This window comes from Aedes albopictus, chromosome 2 (genome assembly GCF_035046485.1).
Source record: "Aedes albopictus strain Foshan chromosome 2, AalbF5, whole genome shotgun sequence".
NCBI lineage: Eukaryota > Metazoa > Arthropoda > Insecta > Diptera > Culicidae > Aedes > Aedes albopictus.
In genome coordinates, this window is record NC_085137.1 from 125,376,509 (window position 1) to 125,398,427 (window position 21,919).

General features: G+C 39.5%; 1 protein-coding gene across 1 annotated transcript in view; it reads left to right on the forward strand.

Annotated features, from left to right (window-relative positions):
• LOC109417771 (uncharacterized) overlaps positions 1-21,919 on the forward strand; it is a 132,763-nt gene that overhangs the window by 106,187 nt on the left and 4,657 nt on the right. Inside the window, exons 5-10 of the mRNA XM_062850336.1 lie at positions 1,498-1,636; positions 1,698-2,974; positions 3,044-3,364; positions 3,430-3,577; positions 9,680-9,894; positions 10,686-10,869. Coding sequence (XP_062706320.1) covers positions 1,498-1,636; positions 1,698-2,974; positions 3,044-3,364; positions 3,430-3,577; positions 9,680-9,894; positions 10,686-10,869 — 2,284 coding nt within the window. The remainder of the gene's footprint in view (positions 1-1,497; positions 1,637-1,697; positions 2,975-3,043; positions 3,365-3,429; positions 3,578-9,679; positions 9,895-10,685; positions 10,870-21,919) is intronic.

Sequence of the window (21,919 nt, forward strand, 5' to 3'; positions counted from 1 at the left end):
CTTTCTTACACAAGTCTTTGTGAAACTTCTGGAGAAATCACTAGTGGAATTTCTGAAGAAATTGGAAGTTGCTGTGAGACTGGTAAAAAACTTGGAAAAGAATTTCCAAAGTAACTCCAGTACGAATTTTTTAAGGAACTTTTGAAATATTTTCTGAAAAACTCTGGAATACTTTCTGAAGACGTCGCCGAAAGTTATTTTAATGGAATCTGTGTAGAAATTTCTGAATTTTTGAGAGAATCCCTTGAGGAATTTCTATTCAAATTCATGGATATTTTTTAGAAAAATATAGAGGAATTTCTGAAGTAAATCATGCAAGATGCTTTGAAAGAATTCTTTGTGGAATTTGTAGAATAAACTGAAAATCCCTTTCCGAATGAATCCATGGAAGATTTGTTGAAGTTTGGCCGAATCCTCGGACAAATTTCCGAAAGAATATTGTTAAGAAAGATGTTTTAGAAGATTCTGAAGAAATTTTTGGTAGATTTTTCAAAGGAATCTGCAATAAATTATAAAAAAACGAATGCCTACAGAAATTCAGGAATAAATATCCAGAGGAATTTCTGAAGTAATCCCTGGGCGAATTTCTCAAACATTCTCTGAACTGATTTGTGAAAAATTATGAAAGAATTGGTGAAGCAATTGTTGCCAGATTTCGTAAAAGAATTCTTTGTGACACTTCTGGAGGAGTACATGCAGGAACCCCTTGAAAATTTTTAGTAGGAATCCCTGGAGAAATTTCTAAAGCAATTCGTAAAGAAATTCCAGGATAAATAAATCCTCGGAGGCATTTAAGAATGAATTTCTGAACTTTCGGATTTTTTTGATAAATTTATGAAAATTCCTTTATTGTGAATGTCCATTGCTCAAAATATTGGCTGGAATCAACCATTCATATTTGTTTGAGACAAAAGATTTCGATCGTAACAAGCTAGCGAAATAGTGATTTATTTGCTATTTAGCGAGAATTATTAACATATGCCAAAAACTCCGAGTCTTTTATCGAAAACTCAGTTTTGCATGCAGTTTTTATACGAAATGGTACATTTTGGTATATAATTTATATAAAAATAAAATATTTTGCATCGATTTCATGTAAAATTCGATTGTATAGACCTTTTGAAAATTGATATGTCCAGTAAGTCGAGGTATACCTGTAACTTGTTCTGCAAATTCTAACTTTATAAACGTGATTTCTATGCTATACCTTATTGAACATGTTATATAAACGTAAAAACAAATTTTTCGCATTATTTAAAAAATTCACGTAACATCAAACTAATAGACTATAACTTGAAAGTCATTCTAATAACAAATTCGAAGGGCCCGTGGGCCGCTATTTGGGAACCTCCGCTGTAAGTCAACGTCAATGACTATCTTTTAATTCAAATTTGTTAACGCGTCATATGTATTGTTTTAGCAAACCAGATTTGTCAGACAATGCTCAAAGAAATTACTAATCTTAAATAACGTATTCGTCTTGTTTCTCTATTCTAGCGTGCTACCGAAGAGTGCTAGCAGGGAAACGAGTTGGCCCACAATGGGTACGACGAACGCTGATTTGCGAACGTGTGGAAGATTGTCAACGAGAATGCGGTGATGAACGAAGATTCCCATGCGAAGGGTTCAACTACAGGTAAGATTTTAGCGTCGGTGATGCATCAACGTAACAGTTTAACCTAATTTTCTCCTAATAGACTTGATCCTACTGGGCGAGGCCAAGGAGATTGCGAACTGATCGATCAGCCCTTGTCCCAGATCGATCTCTACTCAAGTCCTCATCAGCGGGACTCGAATTTGATCCGTGATCCAGATTACGACTATTACGAGCGTGACCGAAGCGCTACTCATTCATGTCGTCCCAACTATGGGTGTAAAGATTGCAGTATGAAACCATATCGGCCACTGATCGATTATGTTAGGCCTACAACGTATCGACCTCATGCCGAGAGTTACAAACCGTTCCCTCCTCAAGATCGGATTCCCTACGAGGAAAATCGCTATAAACCCATTACAGCTATTGATAAGTATCGACCTCCGACATTCACTCGACCGGAGTACGATCGCTACGCATCGGGATACTACCCACCACCTGTCCCACCACCATTCAAACCTAGCTTTGGTGGTGAGATCGACCGATACGGAACGATCGATCATGATCATTACAAACCCCCACAATACGTAAGCGGGTCACAGTATGATCGCAACGACTACTTCCGACCTTCCTATCCTTATCCAGAAGATGATCGTCCTTACATTAATCGTCCACGTTACCCATACGAAGATCGCGATCCTGTTCCACCTCCATCCCCTCCAGCGCAATATCCACCAACCTCGCACTCCGAAAAACCAAGCAGCTTCATCCCGTATCTCATTGGACAAGATGCCCATAAGAACTGGGGCACCTACGGTGGAACCTACGGCCACAGTGGCGGCGACGCCTACAAATCCACATCCGACTACTGGGGACTACGAAACGAGGTCAAACGCTACGATGGGCCAGGCTTCAACTACTTCGAGTTACGGAACCCAGAGGAGAACACCATCCTTAGCTACGGAGGTCGCAAATACAGCTATGAAGACTCCAATGCCCTGGCCATTCCAGACTATCGACCCGATCGGGCACACTTCGGTCCCCAGTGGACGCGACGGCCAGGCCACGATGAATGTTCCGTCAAATCGAGCGAAGGCTTCCGACTGCACAAGGGAGTGGTCAAGTACGCCCTGAACACCCCAACGGTGATCGAGTGCGAACGGATGTGCTTCTCGGAGTCACGCTTCCGCTGCATGACGTTCAGCTACCGGTATTCTACCATTTCGCGGGACAACTGTCTACTCTGTGATCGACCGTACCAACTGTTGGACTTCTACGCCGATGTCGAACCGGACCGGGACTATGATATCTACGCGATGACCGACGATATGCGGGCTTGCCGAGCGGACTCGCATCCACCGATCCGGGACGTTAATGCACGTAAGTTTTGCAGTGTGGGATCAATGAGGATATCGGATATTTATACTTTCTCTTCTCCCATTCCACCAGAATGCTTCATCCGGGTGATCGACTCCTCGCGCTTCTACAAGGGAATCGTACGGGACTCGCTCACGGTGCGATCGGTCGGTGAATGCGAACTCGAGTGCATCCGGGCGTCCAAGTTCACGTGTCGAGCGTTCACCTACAGCTTCGGGCCTCATTCCATCAACTCGGTGATCGATAACTGCCAGCTGTCGGATTGGCCCGTCCGGGATATGGACAAGGATCGCCATCTGGTGTTCGACGAAGGATTTGATGTTTTTGAACGGGCCAGCTATGGGCAGGGTTGCGAAATTCAACCCATTATCGACGATAAGCATGCGAAGAAATGTTAGTAGATGGTGGGAGTTTGTAGAAAGATTTATGAACTAATGCGTATTTTTCCTCATCTACAGTTTGTTATCTAGGTTATGGATCACCGGCTAAGCTGCTGTCATCCGCTATCAAGAAAGTAATATCAGTTAATACGGAACTCGACTGCAAGAACGAATGTGTACGACTACGTGAGACATCAGCGTTCAAATGCCTATCATTCAGTTTCAGGTACGTTGTTCAAACATTTCTGTGTGATTTCAGTTTTGCGGCGTAATCTCGATGTTATTATGTTCATTTCGTAATTCTTCCCGAGAAACCTCTTGGAATTCCAGGATTTGTTTTAGAATTCGTCGCTGTATTCTACCCAGAACTCTCCCTGGGATTTCTTCAACTATTCTTCTAGGGGTTCTTTCAAGGATTCCTCCCAGCATATCAGAATTTCCTCTCTAAAATTTTTCAGGTATTTCTTCCGGGATTTCTTCATCGATTTATGCTGGGATCATTTTAGGGATTCCTTCAGGAATTCCTTCAGAAATTCCTCCCAGGATGCCTTCATAATTCCTCACGGATTTTCCCCAGGATTATTTCGGATTGCTTCAGGAAAAGTTCAGGAGTTTTGGGGTCAGTGTGACCATCACTAGGTAGTGGTCGGAGTCGATGTTGGCGTCACGATAGGTCCTGACGTCGATAATGTCGGAGAAGTGCCGTCCGTCAATCAGAACGTGGTCGATTTGAGATTCCGTCTGCTGTGGTGATCTCCAGGTGTAACGATAAGGGAGGCTGTGTTGGAAAAAGGTGCTACGTATGGCCATATTTTTGGAGGCGGCGAAATCAATAAGTCGTAGGCCGTTTTCGTTCGTCTGCTGGTGGGCGCTGAACTTTTCAATCATTGATTTGAATTCTCCTCCTGGCCTATCTGAGCGTTTAGATCTCTTATGATGATCTTGACGTCGTGGCTTGGGCAGCGGTCATACTCGCGTTCGAGCTGCGCGTAAAATGCGTCTTTGTCATCATCAGTGCTTCCGGATCCGGAGTGTGGGCTGTGCACGTTTATTATGCAGAAGTTGAAGAATCGGCCCATGATCCTCAACCTGCACATTCTGCCACCAACCGATCACGCGCCTCTGCATATCACCTATCACGATGAAAGCTGTTCTCAGCTTGCTTGTGTTGCTGCAGCTCTGATAGATCGTAGAAGGTATGATTACCACTAAACGTCCGCACCACGGATTCTGTCCAACACACCTCCTGCAGCGCTACGATGCTGAAACCGCGGCCCTTCAGTAGATCGGCGAGTATGCGGGTGCTCCCAATGAAGTTGAGAGATCGGCAGTTCCACGTACCGAATTTTCTCCAATCGCAAGTAATTTTTGTTCGCTGGGGTCGTTGCCGTTGGTCTCGGTTCGTATTATTCTGTTGCTGATGTTCCGTTATAATGGTTTTTTTCAGCTGGCTCATAAGGCCGGACACCAAACCCCTACTTTCCGAAGGACCATAGTGCACAGTTGAGCTTAGAGTCCTTCCCTGGCATTTGGACGTTGATCAGCCGCCCCTAACATGGGGATCAGACGCAATTTTGAGCCACTCCTTCTGGAGAACAGGCGCTCAGGTTTGCAGGAACAATCTCCCCCTTCCCTGTCAGCCTACGACCAAAGTTCCCACTGGGGTTGGTTACCCGATCTTCCCTAAGGTTGCTTATAATTTCCAGCCGGTACCACGCGGAGACATGGATAGGAGAGGAGCTACTGGGCAGAGACTAGTGAATCACAATCCCTAGTAGCACATATGTTTTAGAAAAGTCAATATAACTCTTATATGACCAAATTTGGTCATATAAGAGTCACACAAACTGATGTAAAGCCTGTATCCGCAATAATCGGGACACAGAAATATAGCTGTAACTTTGCAATAGATAAATTAAATTTGCTCAAACTTCGCCTGATAATATCTTAATATGTGTTAATTTCACCTGCAAAATTTCATGTGAATCGGTGCAGTACTTTTTTTTGTAGCAATGAAACAGTAGAACGCGCGCAATTGAATTTTGTACAGCCCCTGGTTTAGCTTGTCAACGCTGTAACTTTTGAATTTGATAAAGGAAATGGCTGAAATTTTGAACACAAACCTCTCAATCTACTTTACTTACATAGAAAAAATTTCAACAAAATCGATGCACTATCAGCAATTTTATAGTCGAAACATACAATGGGGCTGAACGTGATTTTAGCCCCTCAGAGAACAATAAGTCAGCATCCCTTATTGTTTCGATTATATTGTTGAAAGTTCTATACCAATAATCATCAAATTTTGCAGGCATAATACACACATAATCAACTACCTTCTGTGAAAATTTCATTAAAATTGGCAGGGACATTCAAAAGTTATGAATGGGCAAATATCGCACACGAAAAACATGAAACATGTTCACTAACACTAACCCCTATCAACAGCAGTAAATACCAATCCAATTCATAAAAGTTGATGAAATTTTGCAAGAGAGTGTCTCTATAAGTATCATAACTGCTTACGAAATTTCATAATTATCCTCACAGAACTTTGAATTGTAGCGGAAGAGAACCACCTATTATGCAAATGAAAATTGGTCATGATTGTACAAAATCTTAAAACCCACGTCTGTTTGTTTCTCATCCACATTTAAAAGTAATGCATCGATTTTTATGAAATTTTGCACCAATAATTAACATACATTGAAGAGTTCTCAGTTAAGTTTTGGCCAATTTTTATCGATTCAGTACAGAGTTACTGCCGTTCTTCTGTGTCCCGATTATTGCGGATACAGGCTTTACAACAAGTGTGCTACTAGGGATGGGATCCGAATTGCACAATTTAACCATCCTTTACCGTGCCAACCGTGTTCAACTCATATACGACTTAATTTTGCCATACAGGGGATACATGAAGTCGTGCAGAACAACTTCGCTACTTGGGGATTTCTTCCCGGATTTAGTTTTTAAAAACAAATAAAGGAATTGTTTCGGGGTTTCATCTCGGTATTCCCACATGGATTTCTGTGAGTATTTCTCATAGCTTGTGTCCGTGATTATTTAAGAGATTCTTTCCGGTATTACTCCAAAATTTCCGCTCCGTATTCATTTCGGGATTGCTCGCCCGATTCGTCTCGGATTTTTTTTCCTGAACTTTATTCCGGAATTCTTCCGGAGTTTTATTCCGGAATTCTTTAAAAGATTCCTCCAGTGATATCTTCCAGACTGGAGTACCTTACCTTGATACCTTGTTAGCTACAAAGTAACTTTACTGCACCATCTTCGTCAGTCTTGGGAGATGTTCTTCCAGTTTCCCCAAACGTATAGGAATCGGAGATCTTCTTCAACCGCGTGCAGCCAGCGCGTTCGCAACCGCCCACGAAGTCACCGACCTGTACCTAGTTTTCTGCTGAATATTGTTTTCGCCATTCTTTCATCCGACATTCACACTACGTGCCCAGCCCACTGAAGTCTGCTGTATTTTATACATTTTATAATATTCGCATCTTTATACATTTGGTACAACTCGTAATTCATGCGTCTGCGCCAGACTTCATTTTCTTGTTTCCAACCGAGAATTGTCCGCAGCACTTAGCGCTCAAAAACTCCGAAAGCTTTTCGGTCTACCACCTTTAACGTCCACACCTCGTAACCGTAGAGGGCAACCGGAAGAATCAGCGTCTCATATAGAGCGTATTTCGATTGCGTTTGCAAGTTACGGAACCTAAGCTGGTTACGCAATCCGCAACTGCAATACGCCTTTTCACTTCAAGGGAAACGTCGTTGTTACATGTCACAAGTGTTCCAAGATAAACAAATTTTTCAACAACCTCAAAAACACCCCCATCAATCACTACCTCAGCACTAACACCACTTGGGCTGCCTCTATCTCTACCCGCTATCATGTACTTCGTCTTGGTAGAGTTAAGTTTCCACGCTGTTTCTCTCTTTTCAAATGAGCATAAGCTTCCTCCACTGCCCTACTATCGATGCCGATGAGATCAATATGTTGAACAGCTAATTTAAAAGAGCATCACCCTGCTTCAATCCATCGAAGGTCGCAAACGAGGTAGACACTTCGTCTGCTATCCGAATTCTTGATTTTGATCCATCCAGCGCTGCGCGTATCGACCTAACTAGTTTCGCCGGAAAACCATGTTCTGACACTATCTGCCAAAGCTCATTTTTTTCACTGAATCGTACGCTGCTTTGAAATCAATGAACAGATGGTGAGTTTGCAAGTTATTTTCCAGAAATATATCTAGGATCATCCGCAGGCTAAACATTTGATCCGTCGTTTATCGGTCCTCACGAAACCCAGCCTGGTATTTGCCGATGAAGGACTGCTCGAGGTCGCAGTCTGTTGAGCAGGACACACGGCAGTATCTTATGTGTCTGACGGAATTCTTAAGAAATAAATTTAAGATTTTCTGGAGGCATCCTTGGAGAAATTCCTGTACGAATGCCTGGAGCAATCCCTGGATAAATTCATGAATGAATTCCTGGTGGAATCTTTAGAAGAATTCTGGGAGGGACCTCAAGAAGAATTCCCATAGCAATCCCTAGATGAATTTCCAGAGAAATTTCTGGTGGAATTCCTGGATGAATCCGTGGAAGAATTCCTTAAGGAATTCTAGACTAACATTTGAAAAAGTCGTAACAATCAATGCGAATTTCTGCTTCTCCAGGTCCTCCTGAGCGGAATTCCTATTGTTCATGCAACATCGGACCAATAACAGGTAGAGCTGACTAACCTCTTTCTGATAACGGGATAAGCTTACACAAATCAATTAAAATACGCCTAGGAGAGACGGAAGAAGCTGAGGCGTACAATGTTTGTTCTGCCATTTTCACGTGTTGGTCTAGAATTCCTGCAGGAATACCTGGAAGAAGTCCAGGAGGAATTCCTGGAGGACTCCCTGGAGATATTCCTGGATGAATGCCTGGAGCAAACCCTGCAAGAAATCCTGAAGGAATCCCTGGATGAATTCCTGGAGGATTCTCTAGGAGAATTCTGGGAGGACTTCCTGGAGAAATTTTTGAAGAAACCTCTTGAGAAATTCCTTAATCAATTCCTGAAAGAAATCCTGAGTGATTGGAGGTATTCCTATAGGACTCCACGATTAGAGGAATTCCTATAGCAATCCGTAAAGGATTCCCATGCGGAAAACCTGAAGGAACCTCTGAGGAAATTCCTGGAGACATGCCTGTAGAAATTACTTGAGAAATCTCTAGAGGAATACTTGGAGGACTCCCTGCAAAAATGCTATGAGGAATCCCTCGAGAAAAATCTGGAGCACTTTCAGGAAGAATTCCTGAAGAAATCCAAGGATCAATTTCTGAGGGATTTCCAGGAGCAGTGTCTGAAGAAATCTCAGAGGAAGTACTGAAGAATTCGCTGAAATTTCTCAGGAAACCCTGAAAGAAATCTTGGGTTAATTCCTGGAGGGATCCCAAGAAGAGTTCTTGCAGGCATTTTAAAAATAATTCCAAAAGTTTTTTCCAGAAAGAATTACGGAAGGAATTCCCAGGTGAATCCCTGGAGGAATTTCTTAGGGAATCTCAGGAGAGCTTTCATAGCGAATTGCTGGGAGAATTTCTGAAGGAATTCTGGATCCCTGAGTCGCATGAAATCCATGTCTGCAGTATATTCTGGATTTCTGAAATTATTAAAAGAAAAATTGTATGGACTCCTAAAAGAGTTTTTTGTATAAAATTTTCAAGCAATTCTTCGATTATTTTGAAATAATCTCTAGTAAAATATTCTGAAAGAATTTCCAGAAGACATTCCTGAAGAAAAACTTTGAATCATTCCAGATGGAATTATGAGAACAATCTCTAGCAGAATTGTGGAAGGAATATATGGAGAAATCCCTGTAGAAATCCTCTGCAGAAATACCTTAAACTTTCAGGACGCGCGCCATCAAGCAGCTGGAACTGAACCGCGCTCGCGCTACGACGAGCGAGGTTTTTTGGTTGTGTTGTACTTTTTAAAACGGCGCGCGTCCTGAAGGGTTAAAAGATCGCTGGAGAAATTCCTGAAGGAAACCTCGGAAAAGGAACCTCAAAAGATATCCCAGGACAAATCCTCGAAGCAATGTCTGGGGGAGCCCCTAGATGAATTCTTGAAGGAATCTCTGGAGGAATCCATGATTAAATCATAGCTTCCAGCCACATCCCCCCCTCCAGCTCCCCGCCAAAAGGGAATAACTTTAGGCAACTTTTGTAGAACATTAAATAAAAAAAAACCTATCAAGATAGTTGAAAAAACGCGGAGTAAATTGTGTACGTTATTAATGTTATCGTCTGTTTTTTTTTGTTTCAGCGCCCAAGCATCGACCTACAACTGTGAGATGTCTGACCTAGATCAGAGCGAGCTGAAGCTGGGAGTCCACTACGCCCATACGAACGACCGCGACTACTGGCTGTTCGCGTGGAACCCATTCGACTACACGTGTCGAGATAAGATCACCACGATCAGCAGCGGCAACGGGAACCGCGTGAACCACGATCGCCGGATGGACATCTTCCGGGAGCCGGGTAAAAACAGCACCTCCTCTGATAAGGACACTTCTTCTAATTTTATCATACTGCTACCGAACCAAGCAAATAACAAGAATAACCACACCACCGCTCATCAACATTCCTCGAAGCATTCCACCACTCACGATAACAGCAACGACTCTGACACGCACGCTCAAGCCCAACAGCCGCAACGGCAAGATCAAGCTCACGATCACGATCAACAAACTGAATAATCGCACAAAAACAGAAAGTCACCTTCAAACATCTGACAGATTCTCCAGCAAAAACTAAGATTAATGAAATCATCCACTCCACATGTTCTCACCTTCGTCTTTCGTTTTCAAATGAGACCATTTCAAATCGCCAAGATCACCTTCACCGCACGGAGCTTCATGTATCGTTTTGTACGAGAAAATATTCCATGAAACTTGTGTCTTCTTAGGTTTCGAAGGTGTATCTATTCCGACAAAAACGGTAGATGAAGCTCCGCGTATCAACTACCAAAATTTAACAAAAAAATCCTCGTCAATCATCCGCCTAACATGCTTCTTCTCCATAGAATCCGTTCCGTTTGAGTAACCATCCCTTATATGTATATTTGTCTCTTTTTTATACCCCTCATCGTCTATGTGTGTTTGATCGTGTAACAACGTGCCCTATATCTCCTGCCCAAAAACCTCCTAACCTGATCCGCCAAAACAAATTACCAACAACCCGTTGAAATCGAATCTACTTCAAAACCCCCAAAACAAAAAAAAAACGATTCAACGGACGGCGCGGATCATCACAATCAATGTCGGTCCCAGGTGACGGCAGTTGGCGCCAGTACACCGTGTCGGGCAAACCGTGCCGACTCGGGACCAAGTGCGAGCGCAACAAGATCACCGGGTTCTACTCGTGCGAGATAGAGGGTGATGAGATCGGTGCGTGGGACTACTGCTGCAAACCGGAGCACCCTTGCGGCTACTCGCAAGGGTTCGAGTACCCATGGTAAGGATCCTCTCCCGCGTGTGCTCTCAACAAATGTACAATTGTAATTTGTGTTTGTGTGTTCAATTTGTAAATGTTTGTTAATTGTGTAGATTGTGAGTGTGATTATAATTGATTTTGCTGTACTGTCTGAGCAACACAATTTATATAGAATAAGTATTTAACTAACTACATGATTCAATCATTTGTACATTACCCATTAATCAGTCTAGTGAACATGCGCTAGAGGACAAACTAGTGTGATATAGTCCCAGAGCTGGGATTGAAACGAAACGAGTTTCATGGATTGCTCATTTTTACGGATGTTTCAGTCACTTGGATGCCACCATTCAGTGACCGCAGAGTGGAACGCATAGTCAAGAATATGGAAAGGTGTTTTATATTCTGAGATGTCTGAATGTTTGAAACTGTCGGACAATGAAGTGCTTCACATCTACAGAAATATTTTTACGTGATTTCGATGTAAATTTTCATAATCTGTTGAGATCCATGAAGCTCTTGAAATCTCAAATGTCATTTAAATACATTAGGGGGATTCACTTAACAGCGTAAACTGATTAAACTGATTAAACGTTGCGATCACCAAGGCAATCTTTGATTATTTCATTCGCAAAATCATGAAACATTTCAAATAAGCAGAAAATCATGGCTTACGCAGCACTTTAATCTGTTTAGTGAGTACCCCTATTATAAATAAATTCCAGGTCAGCCAAACTACCTTGGAGCTAGAACTGCAAGTCTACACTCGTAACAGTAGCCAAATTTGCTGTATTGAGTAACGTTGCATATTCAACCGTAGTTACAGCACCAGCCAAAACATTAATAGGTCTTTGGAACATTCAGAGTCATCCAAAATGTCCTGGAGTTTAGTTCTTGGTAGTTACAGTAGTTATTATCACTATGAACTGTAACATCACACATTTACCTATAATCTGTAACCCGCCCTGGAGCTTTAGAGCAATTTCAAGATACTTTTGAGATATGTATTTCAGATCAACCAAAATACTCCGGAGATCAGAACTTCATGTCCACACTTGTGACAGTAGGGGGATTCACTTAACAGCGTAAACTGATTAAACTGATTAAACGTCGCGATCGCCAAGGCAATCTTTGATTATTCCGTTCGCAAAATCATGAAACATTTCAAATAAGCAGAAAATCATGGCTTACGCAGCAATTTAATCTGTTCAGTGAGTACCCCTAGTGTTTTTTTTCATTGCGCTGTTAAATAGTGTTACGTAAGTATAAGCACGTACGTACCAAACCAGTTCAAATAACAATACGCTTTGTTTTAAATTTTTGGGATACCCTGGGTCATTAGGGTGGGGCTAATTTCAAAAAATCTCTCCGATATATGATTTCTCAAGTGGAAAGTGATCTACTAGTCGAAATAAGTCAGCTGTACAAAAATGAGCGATTTCGGTTGATATTTAGGGGTGGCGCAAAGGGTTCAAGTGAAATTTTTGCTAGAACAAACTTTCAAAAATCATTTCAAATTTAATTTTCAAACTTATTTTTTCTAGACTAAGTCGGTGATTCTAGATCCCAGTTGGACCAAATTTGTGCTCAAAATTGCGATATCTCCACTGGTTTCCGAGATATTTGAGAAAAATGTTATATTTTGGTACCAAACCCAAAAAATACTGAAAAACGACATTTTTTTTTTTCAAATATCTGAGAAACCAGTAGAGATATCGCAATTTTGAGCACAAATTTGGCCCAATTGGGTTTTTAAAAAATGTTTATTATTTTCTCAGCTAATCTATCATTTTACCAACAATACATTAAAAATGTATGCATTACATGCATAAATTCTCTTCTGGTTATGATAATAGCCGCTTCGATCACTCACTAGCATTCTTCACCATTCGTAATTCATTCATTCGCTTGCGATCCCAACTGCGACGAACGGCAACGAATATCCATGTCAAGCAACTTGCACATCGCTTCGCACTGGTGATGGGGTTGCGTTGTGTGTTTGATCACGACAATTCGTTTGCTGCATCTTTCTCGATTCGCTTTAGCAAAGAGGAGTGAATATGAATGGAGTGAGGCGAATATACCGATCCTTAATTCTAATAATTAAGGTTTATATCCATAATTATCAAACCTTCTTCACTCGAAAACCACAAAAAAATGCCAAGTATTTCTCCAAGAGAACCACTTCAATCATATCATAAAATTTTACCAAATAACAAGCTTTGTTGAATGGATAAATAATTTTATAATCATTTTGTGATGTTTATTCATGAAATACAAAAGCAACATGCCAATTTTTCCAGATATGCCGGAACCAATTCAGAAAGGAAAAAGAAGCACTTTTTAGAACCATATCATATATATATGATGCTATAGAGTGAAGTAGCACATAATTCACGAATTTTCACTAGTATTCAATTTAAACAAACGTTATGCTAAGAGCAAAATACCTGAGATTTTTTTTATGAATTATTTCAAGGACAGCTTCAGAAATTTTTTCACGGATTTCATCAGAAAATTCTCCAGGAATTCCTCAAGGCACTTCTCCAGAAATTTATCCTTCGTCAATTCTTCTATGCGCATCTTACAGGGTTCCGATAGTGATTGTTTCAGGCTTTGTTTCAAGAAATGCTTCAGGAATTCCTCCCACGATTTCTTCAGAATTTTTTACAGATACTTCAGCAAGGGTGCATCGACAAACTCTTCCAGGAATTTTCACCAGACATTTCTCCGGAAATTTCTCCTGGGATATCTGTAGAGGTTCCTCCAGTGGTTGTTCTAGAGCTTTTTCTTCAAGGATTCCTCCGGGAATTTCTCAAGGGATTCCCAAAGGAATGTCAACAGAGATCCTTTTAGGTATTTCTGCAAGTGTTCCTTCAGAGATTTCTTCAGGGATTTCTCCATCTATTCCTTCAAGAATTCCACTAGAGATGGCTCCAATAATTCAATCTGGAATAATTCGAAGAATTTCAGCATGAATATCTTCCAGAAACCCTTTCAGAAAATTTTACCAGATATCATCTGAAAATTGATCCAGGAACTCCTTAAAACATTGTACAAAACATTCTTTTGGGAGTCCATCCGAAGATTTCAACAATAATTCGTCCAGAATTTATTGCAGACATGGATTCTTTCATATTTTTATTCTAGCTATATCTACAGAAATTCTTCTAGGGATTTGTTCAGCTTTCCTGGGATTTCAAGGAATTACTCATAGGATTACTTCCGAGATTCCTCCAAGAATTCACCTGAGAATTTCGTCTGTGTTTCTTTCAGGAACAACTCCAAGGATTATTTTAAAAATCCCTCCAAGGATTCCAAGGAACTCTTTTTAGAATTCCTTCAGAAATTCTTCTTGGAATTATTTCAGGAATTTATCCAGTAGTTCTTCGGGAAATGTTTAGAGATTCCTTCAGAAATTCTTCCAGGATTTTCTCTAGGAATACCTTCTGGAATTTTTTCAAGGATTCCTCCAGGTATTCTTCCAGATGTTGCTTTAGGAATAGATGCAGGGATTCTTCCAAAAATTCCACTAGGAACTTCTTCAAGGATTTCTCCACGAATTTATCCAAGGATTCCCCCAGGGATTCCTTCAGAAATTCTTACGAGGTTTTCTCCAGGAATTCCTTCAGAAACTCCTCTAAAAATGCCTCCAGGAATTTCTCAAGGGATTTTTAATATTTCAGGAATTCATTCAGTGATTTATCCAGCAATTCCCACAGGGATACCTATAGGAATTCATCCAGGCATTCCTCCAGAATTTTATCCAGGAATTTCTCCGGGAACTGCTCCATGATGTTCTCCATGAATTGCTCCTGAACCAAGTCCTGGACATCCTTCAGAAATTATGTAAGCAATTTCTCCAGGAAATCCTCTAGGGATTTCTTCAGAGATTCTTCAAAAATATCTCAGGGATTCCTCCAGGCATTCTTCCATGAATTCCTCTAGATATTCCTCCAGGAATTGCTTAAGGAATTCCTCCAGGGATTTCTCCACAATTTTTTTTCCAGGGATTTTCCCAGAGATTCCACCAGGAAATCCTTCGAAGATTCCTCCAGATATTCGTCCCAGGAAATTGCTCAGGAAAATAAAAGAAATAGGAAATTATTTCGATGATTTCTCCAGGAAGTCTTCCAGAAATTCCTCTAAAAATTCCTCCATGAACTTCTCACGTGATTTTTTCAGAAATAGACAAACAAAAGAAATAGAAATAGAAATATCCCAGAATTCCTCTAGAAATTCCTCCAGAAATTCATACAGTAATTCTTTCAAGAGTTTCTCTAGAGATTCCTCCAGCAATTCCCACAAGAATATATACAGGAATTCATCCAGGCATTTCTCCAGGATTTTATCCAGGAATTTCTCCAGGAATTGCTCCTGGACATCCTTCAGAAATTATGTCAGCAATTACTCCAGTAATTTCTCCAGGAAATCCTCTAGAGATTTCTTCAGAGATTCTTGAAGAATTTCTCAGGCATTCTTCCATGAATTCCTCCAGATATTCCTCCAGGAATTCCTTTAGGGATTCCTCCAGGGATTTCTCCACGGTTTTTTTTTCCTGAATTTCCTTAGAGATTCCACCAGGAAATCCTTCGAAGATTCCTCCAGGAAATGCTCAAGAAATTCATCAAAGGATTTTTCCTGGAACTTCTCAAGGGTTTTTTTTTTTTAATTTCTTCAGAAATTCCTCCCAGAATTCCTCTGGAGATTTCTCTAGGAATTCCTCCAGGAGTTTCTCAAGGAATTAATGCTGGGTCTCATACTCATCCAAGAATTGCTCCAGGGAGTACACCAGCATTCTCTCTCTAGAGATTTTTCCAGGAATTGCTTCAGGGATGCCCCCAGGAATTCCATCAGGGATTTTTCCAAGAATTCCTCCAATGATTCCTTCAGAAATTTCTCTAAGATTTGCTCTAGGAATTCCTCTAGAGATTTCTTCATATTTTTTTCTATGGATTCCTTCCAGAATTCCTCCAGGAATTTCTCCAGAAATATACAGTCGGGTCTCCTATTAGACGGTTCCACCCACTTTACGCCCATCGCAATTTTTCAGCTATCTTCCATCCAATCCAGCTGATTTTTTTAGCGCAGTTAGTGCTTACTAAAGACTCATCACATACGAAAAAAGAAGTAAATTGCTTAGAATACAGCCTGGAAAACGCGGTGGCAGCGTTCAATAGGAAACCCAACTCTATCTAGGATTTATTCTAAAAATTCCTTAAGAGACTTCTTCAGAAAATTCTCTAGAGATGCCTCTCAGATTTTTTTCAGGAACTCCTGCAGAGATTTTCTTCAAAAACTCCTCTCCGTTGCCGGCAGGTCCAGCAAGGATGTGCTCGGAACAATTCATCTGAAGGTTTATTCTTAGACTCTAAGACTAAGAGGAACAAAGATCCAGGGCATTCCAAGATTGCTAAGAAGCATAGACAAACTGGATGATTAATTACTGAAAGAACTCCAGTTTGTCATGGAAGACATTATGTGAATAGGCATTTTGAAAAAAAATATTTAGATGGAGAGTTCGTAATTTCCAAAAGAGTTCAGCAAGTATTTCTTACGAATGTTTTGTAAATATTAATAAAAAAATCTCCAGAAAAAAAAGCACGAGTAAAATAAAAATCCTTAATCTTCCAGAAATTGGCCACTCCTATGTTGATTTGTGTAGAACAGCTTTTTCAACGTATTGTAAAAAATACAACAGCATGACTGCTGAAAGGTTAAATAATGCTTTTAGTATATAATGTTATTATATTCAATTCCATCGCGTTGCGATTAGTTCTAAAAGCTAGTAGGTACCAATTTGCTAAGGATGCTTCTCACACCCCCCCCCCCTCCTGACCAAAAAGCTGGCTACGCCCTTATATGTATAGATAGTAACCTTATACAACCAAATAGAATCCAGGAATGTTAAACTCTGGAGCATCATTCTAAGATAGTTGTGGGAAGATTTAGGTCATCCATTGTTTCATGGAGTTCATAACTTTATGTCTACACTTGCGATAGTAAATATAATTAGCCTGCTACACTGAATAATGGATCTTTGTACAATCTCTAGGTGAATACTTGGTCCTCTGAGCGAAAAGTCTTTTAGGATGCTGATAAAATTTTAAATAAATGAATGAATTGCCCCAAGAATAAATTAAAATTTAAAATTATGAAATTCTGGATGAGTAATTTTGGTGAAAACATTCGTACAATTTAAAAACAGTTAGTGAGAAACAATTGAACAAATATTTGAAGGTTAGTATCTGGTGGAATTTCTCAAAGCACGGCTATAGCAGTTTATAAAATTATGTATTTCTAACATTTTGTTTGAAAGATTTCTGTTGTTTTTCATGAAGTTCTTGCATGTACTCATTTATTGAACTTGTGAATAAAAATGTTCGGAGAAAACCGGAGTAAGGTATCGCGGAAATTCCTTTTTGGTGAAGCTTTAGCATTAGTCTCTGCTAAAACTCCTAGTACAGCAAATTTTCGAGATTTTTGAGTATTCGTAGTTTCTAGTTAAACTACCAATTGAAATTCTCGATCCCGTAACGTGGGTAGATCACCTTAGAACGGTGCGTTACGGTGTAAGATCTACCACATTGCATCAAATTTTAATCTTGCTACTTCCCTGCCTAAAGCATTCCAGATTAAAATTTGATGTATTTTTGTAATGTTTATGTTTTTTATGTTTTGTTTTTAACTGCTAATAAACCTTTTGTTTCAGGGGGATTCCGGTAATCAATAAAACCATTTTTGAAAAATAATAACTGTAACGAGCGTATCACTTATGCCTTATTCAGTATTTAATAATTAATACTTTATTCTCTTTTCAGTCAACAGTTAGCGCACTAATCAATCTGTTTAGCAAATCACCGCACACATCATCATATCGATATATGCGAACATATTTAAATATCTATATCGTTATCTGGAAGCGTTTGGTACGGGAGGTCCACGCTTCCATCTCACCCCTTGATTTCAAGGTGTAGAATGTTTTCAAATATTGACTATGTTGAAATCGTTCTATCCCTTGAAATCTTCTCTGCGGTACATGCTGCGCAGTTGGCCTGGCCGTTAGACAAGAAAAATGACAGACTTAAAAAGTATTCATTTTCCAGGATGCATTCAAGTAATGGCTGCGTTAGTGTGAGATAAGATTACACTGAAATAAATTTTGTTGTTGTTTCCACCGAATCCATGGTAAAATTAAGAACTGTACCAACAATTTTCAACCGAATGCAAAATTCTGTTAATTGTACTGAAACATTATCAATATTACCATGCGTGAAGTACCATTGACTAAAAACATTCTTGATGTTACTATTTTGACATTGTATTTTTGACCATGTTTATCTAAGACGCGCAACATTCAAGTCTACATGGTCGAAATTACAATGCCCAAATAGTAGAACCAAGAATGTTTTTAGTCAACAGTAATACACGCATAGTAATATTGACAATGTTTCAGTACAATTAACAGAATTTTGCATTCGGTTGAAAATTGTTGGTTCTCCTCCTCTTCTCTTCTTGGCGTAACGTCCTCACTGGGACAAAGCCTGCTTCTCAGCTTAGTGTTCTATGAGCACTTCCACAGTTATTAACTGAGAGCTTCCTCTGCCAATGACCATTTTACATGTGTATATCGTGTGGCAGGCACGAAGATACTCTATGCCCAAGGAAGTCAAGAAAATTTCCTTTACGAAAAGATCCTGGACCGACCGGGAATCGAACCCGTCACCCTCAGCATGGTCATGCTGAATACCCGTGCGTTTACCGCCTCGGCTATATGGGCCGTTGGTACAGTTCTTAATTCTACCATGGATTCGGTGGAAACGACAACAAAATTTATTTCAGTGTAGATTAGATTAGCCTGCTACACTGAATAATGACACATAATGAATTATCTTTACTAAATTTCTTGAAAGATCTAGGCGTTATGCTGTATTATTATCATTTTTTATTTTAACTTGAAATTTTGAAAAAGGGAAAAGCCCTGATCGCGCAAGGGATAAATTATTCTTCCTACGTTGTGGTATGAATAGAAGATTTGTGATGAAACTACCAAAACGACCGTCCGGCCATGGCGGAGATGTATACTTCTAAACTTTATTGATTGTGTAACAATGATACATCGATGGATCTTACTCTAATGACAACTACATTTTGGACACATCACTATTATGATAGGGTGGTGCATTTGCGCCAACAAACCCCTTTGAGTGATTTCCTCAATAACGAAATCTTTCTCAAAAAGGCACAAAACCTCTTCATCATTTCTCAAAACATTACAATAATAACTTAGTACTTAGTACCGTAGAGGGCCCATATTCTGCGCACCTAAGACTTTTTCAATTTCAATCAGCTGTAATAAATTCCAAATCGAACCGATTTGGCTGAATTTTTGACCGCGCATAGTTATCAGCTTTGTAAATCAGGGAAGAATATAATTCTCATACTAAACACTCAATTTATATGTAAAATCAGGAAAATTCTAAAGTATGTCTTTGTTCCTAATTCTGCGCACCCTTTTTTGGAAAGTTCCTTATTCTGCGCACTAATGTTCCTAATTCTGCGCACATGGGAAAAACTCTAAAAAGATAACATATTGTAATGAGAACATGATTCATAGATGAAATTCAATTGAATTCTTCATTTTCAACTTTTATACGACATTACGACCATATTGGAACTTTGCATGTCCCCAACATTGATACTACTTACTTTGATTAATAAGCAAAGGTAATTTAAATCATAATACACAAAAGGATTTTGTAGCATTATCGAATACTACTATGTAAAGCTTTTTAATTATCCGCATATGTACACATTAGTAAAATTTACGTTCATTTCTAAAGGCAATATAAACTTTTTCACCATGACAAGGTGGCACAATCTTTGTTTGCAAACTGAGACTTCATTCTTTTCCAACTCCAGGGATTCCTCTGTTTAAGAAAATTCCATGTAAACTCACATCATATGTCGCATTTGACGAATGCTTGCATGAATACATAAAATTTCTCCCTAGGTTGATAGCGAATGTTTAAAACAAGTGGTTAGTCCGGCCGAACTATCAGATCAATTAAGCAAGAATCGTAAATTAGCTTTTAAATTTATAAACTAATTTGTTGAGACGTAATTACATTCACCGGATTGCTAGAAACATAGAATATCCTAGTTATAACTATGGTGGCATTTATATGATGCTTGTTTGTTAATTATATGTTCAAAACTTAGTGTTGAAATGTCTGCGCAGAATTGGGACCACCATTCAATACCGGTTCCTAATTCTGCGCACCTAAGAAGAATAAGAAGATTAAAAAAAAGAAAAAGAAAGCTCAATTGTTTTTTCCCGATTCTGATTCCTCGAAGACAGCAGTTCAGGATGCGCATGGAAAAGCAGACATTATCTTCATTATTTATGACGCAAAATGCTTCAGCTCATGGCAACTTTTTAACAGCTTCGTTAACGGACACAGATTTCAGGCAATTTCCAGTACTTGCAACACCATTTTATTTTTTTACAAAATAATGGCCGTTGATTTGAAAAATTTTTCTTCACAAACTTTTTCCTTACTATTGAAACAATATTCAAAAAATATACTTGAAGCTAATATTGAACTAGCGCCCGTGGTTTTGTGGTATATTCGAAGAAGTGCGCGTAATTAGGGACTGCGCAGAATTAGGGCCGGTCACGGTACACGGTAGTGAACCATAACAGAGCCGCAATCTCAGGAAAGGATAGCATGTCAAAATGTGAAACGTCAATTATGTCCAGAAAAGGGGGTGGGTCAGCAGAAGGATTACCAAACATGAATCTCAGGGGGGTAAGATTGGATCAAAACGTTATCAGAAATAGCTAATCAAATATTGCGAATATCAAATCAAAACTTTTAAAGTGTCATCCTCGTAGTAGCCTAATTCGGCCCAATTAGGTTCTGGAATCACCGATTTAGCTTAAAATTAAATTTGAAATGTTTTTTTTTAATTTTTATTCTTTATGCTCTATCATAAATCCCACTTGAACCCTTTGCGCCACCCCTAAATAGGGTATCGGGATGCTTCGTTGGCATAGTCCCCTCGTTCGGCCTATCTCAACGTTAACCAAAAACTCAAACAAACACGCATAACTGGATATCGGAAAAATTATGCGGCAAACAACTGTAACATTTCGTTTCAATTTTAGCACTTTGGAGCATTAAAATTGTATGAAAATGTCTCTTTGTTTATCTTTTGTAGACGCCATGATTCTTCGGCTTAGTGGGTAGTCTATACACATGTTCATAAATGGCATGAATCTGGAACATTTCGAACTGACTTTTCAATAACTGAACATTTGATGCGACGGCCAAAGACTCTATTTTAAACTTGTATATTTGTTTTCAACGAATAATAAATATTTTACAAATTGAATGTGGGCCGAATATTGAGGACATTTTTTTCACAATGTACCGAAATCTTGGCCCATCACTAAAGTGACGTCAACAACACCGATAAAGTGGCGTCAACAACATTGCTTGCGTAAGAACCAGAAAGAACGAACAGGAAGAAAGATTTTGTGTACGGTGAGTGTAAATAATAGGGTTGCATTGTTACCGTTAATAAATTAAGAAAGAACTTTAGTTTAAGTAATTCATTTACATTTTTTTGAAAATTTAGCTCCGAAAATGTAATTTACCAGTAAGATTGGTGAACAAACAGAGATAATACTTCAACAGAAATATTGAAAATATGAGATAATAAGTGGTTCTAGTACATGGAAAGCAATAGGCCAACGTTGTATCCACTAATAGGCCAATTTTTGTACCATAGACCAATGTTGCATACCATCGCATCGAATCTTTTCAACTTAATTAAGTAAATTCTTGAATATTAACGTTAGTTTACTTCCAATTGGTGAAACAGGAATTGCCTAGAGTGTGTGATAGGATCAACATATTATTTCTAGTGCTATTAATTCATGAGTTATGGTCAAAATTGTCAAGGCGGTTTGCAAATTAGGCCAAGGAATGGTACATATACCCTATCAACCGAAAACGCTCATTTTTTGCACAGCTCACTTATTTCAACCAGTAGATCACTTTCC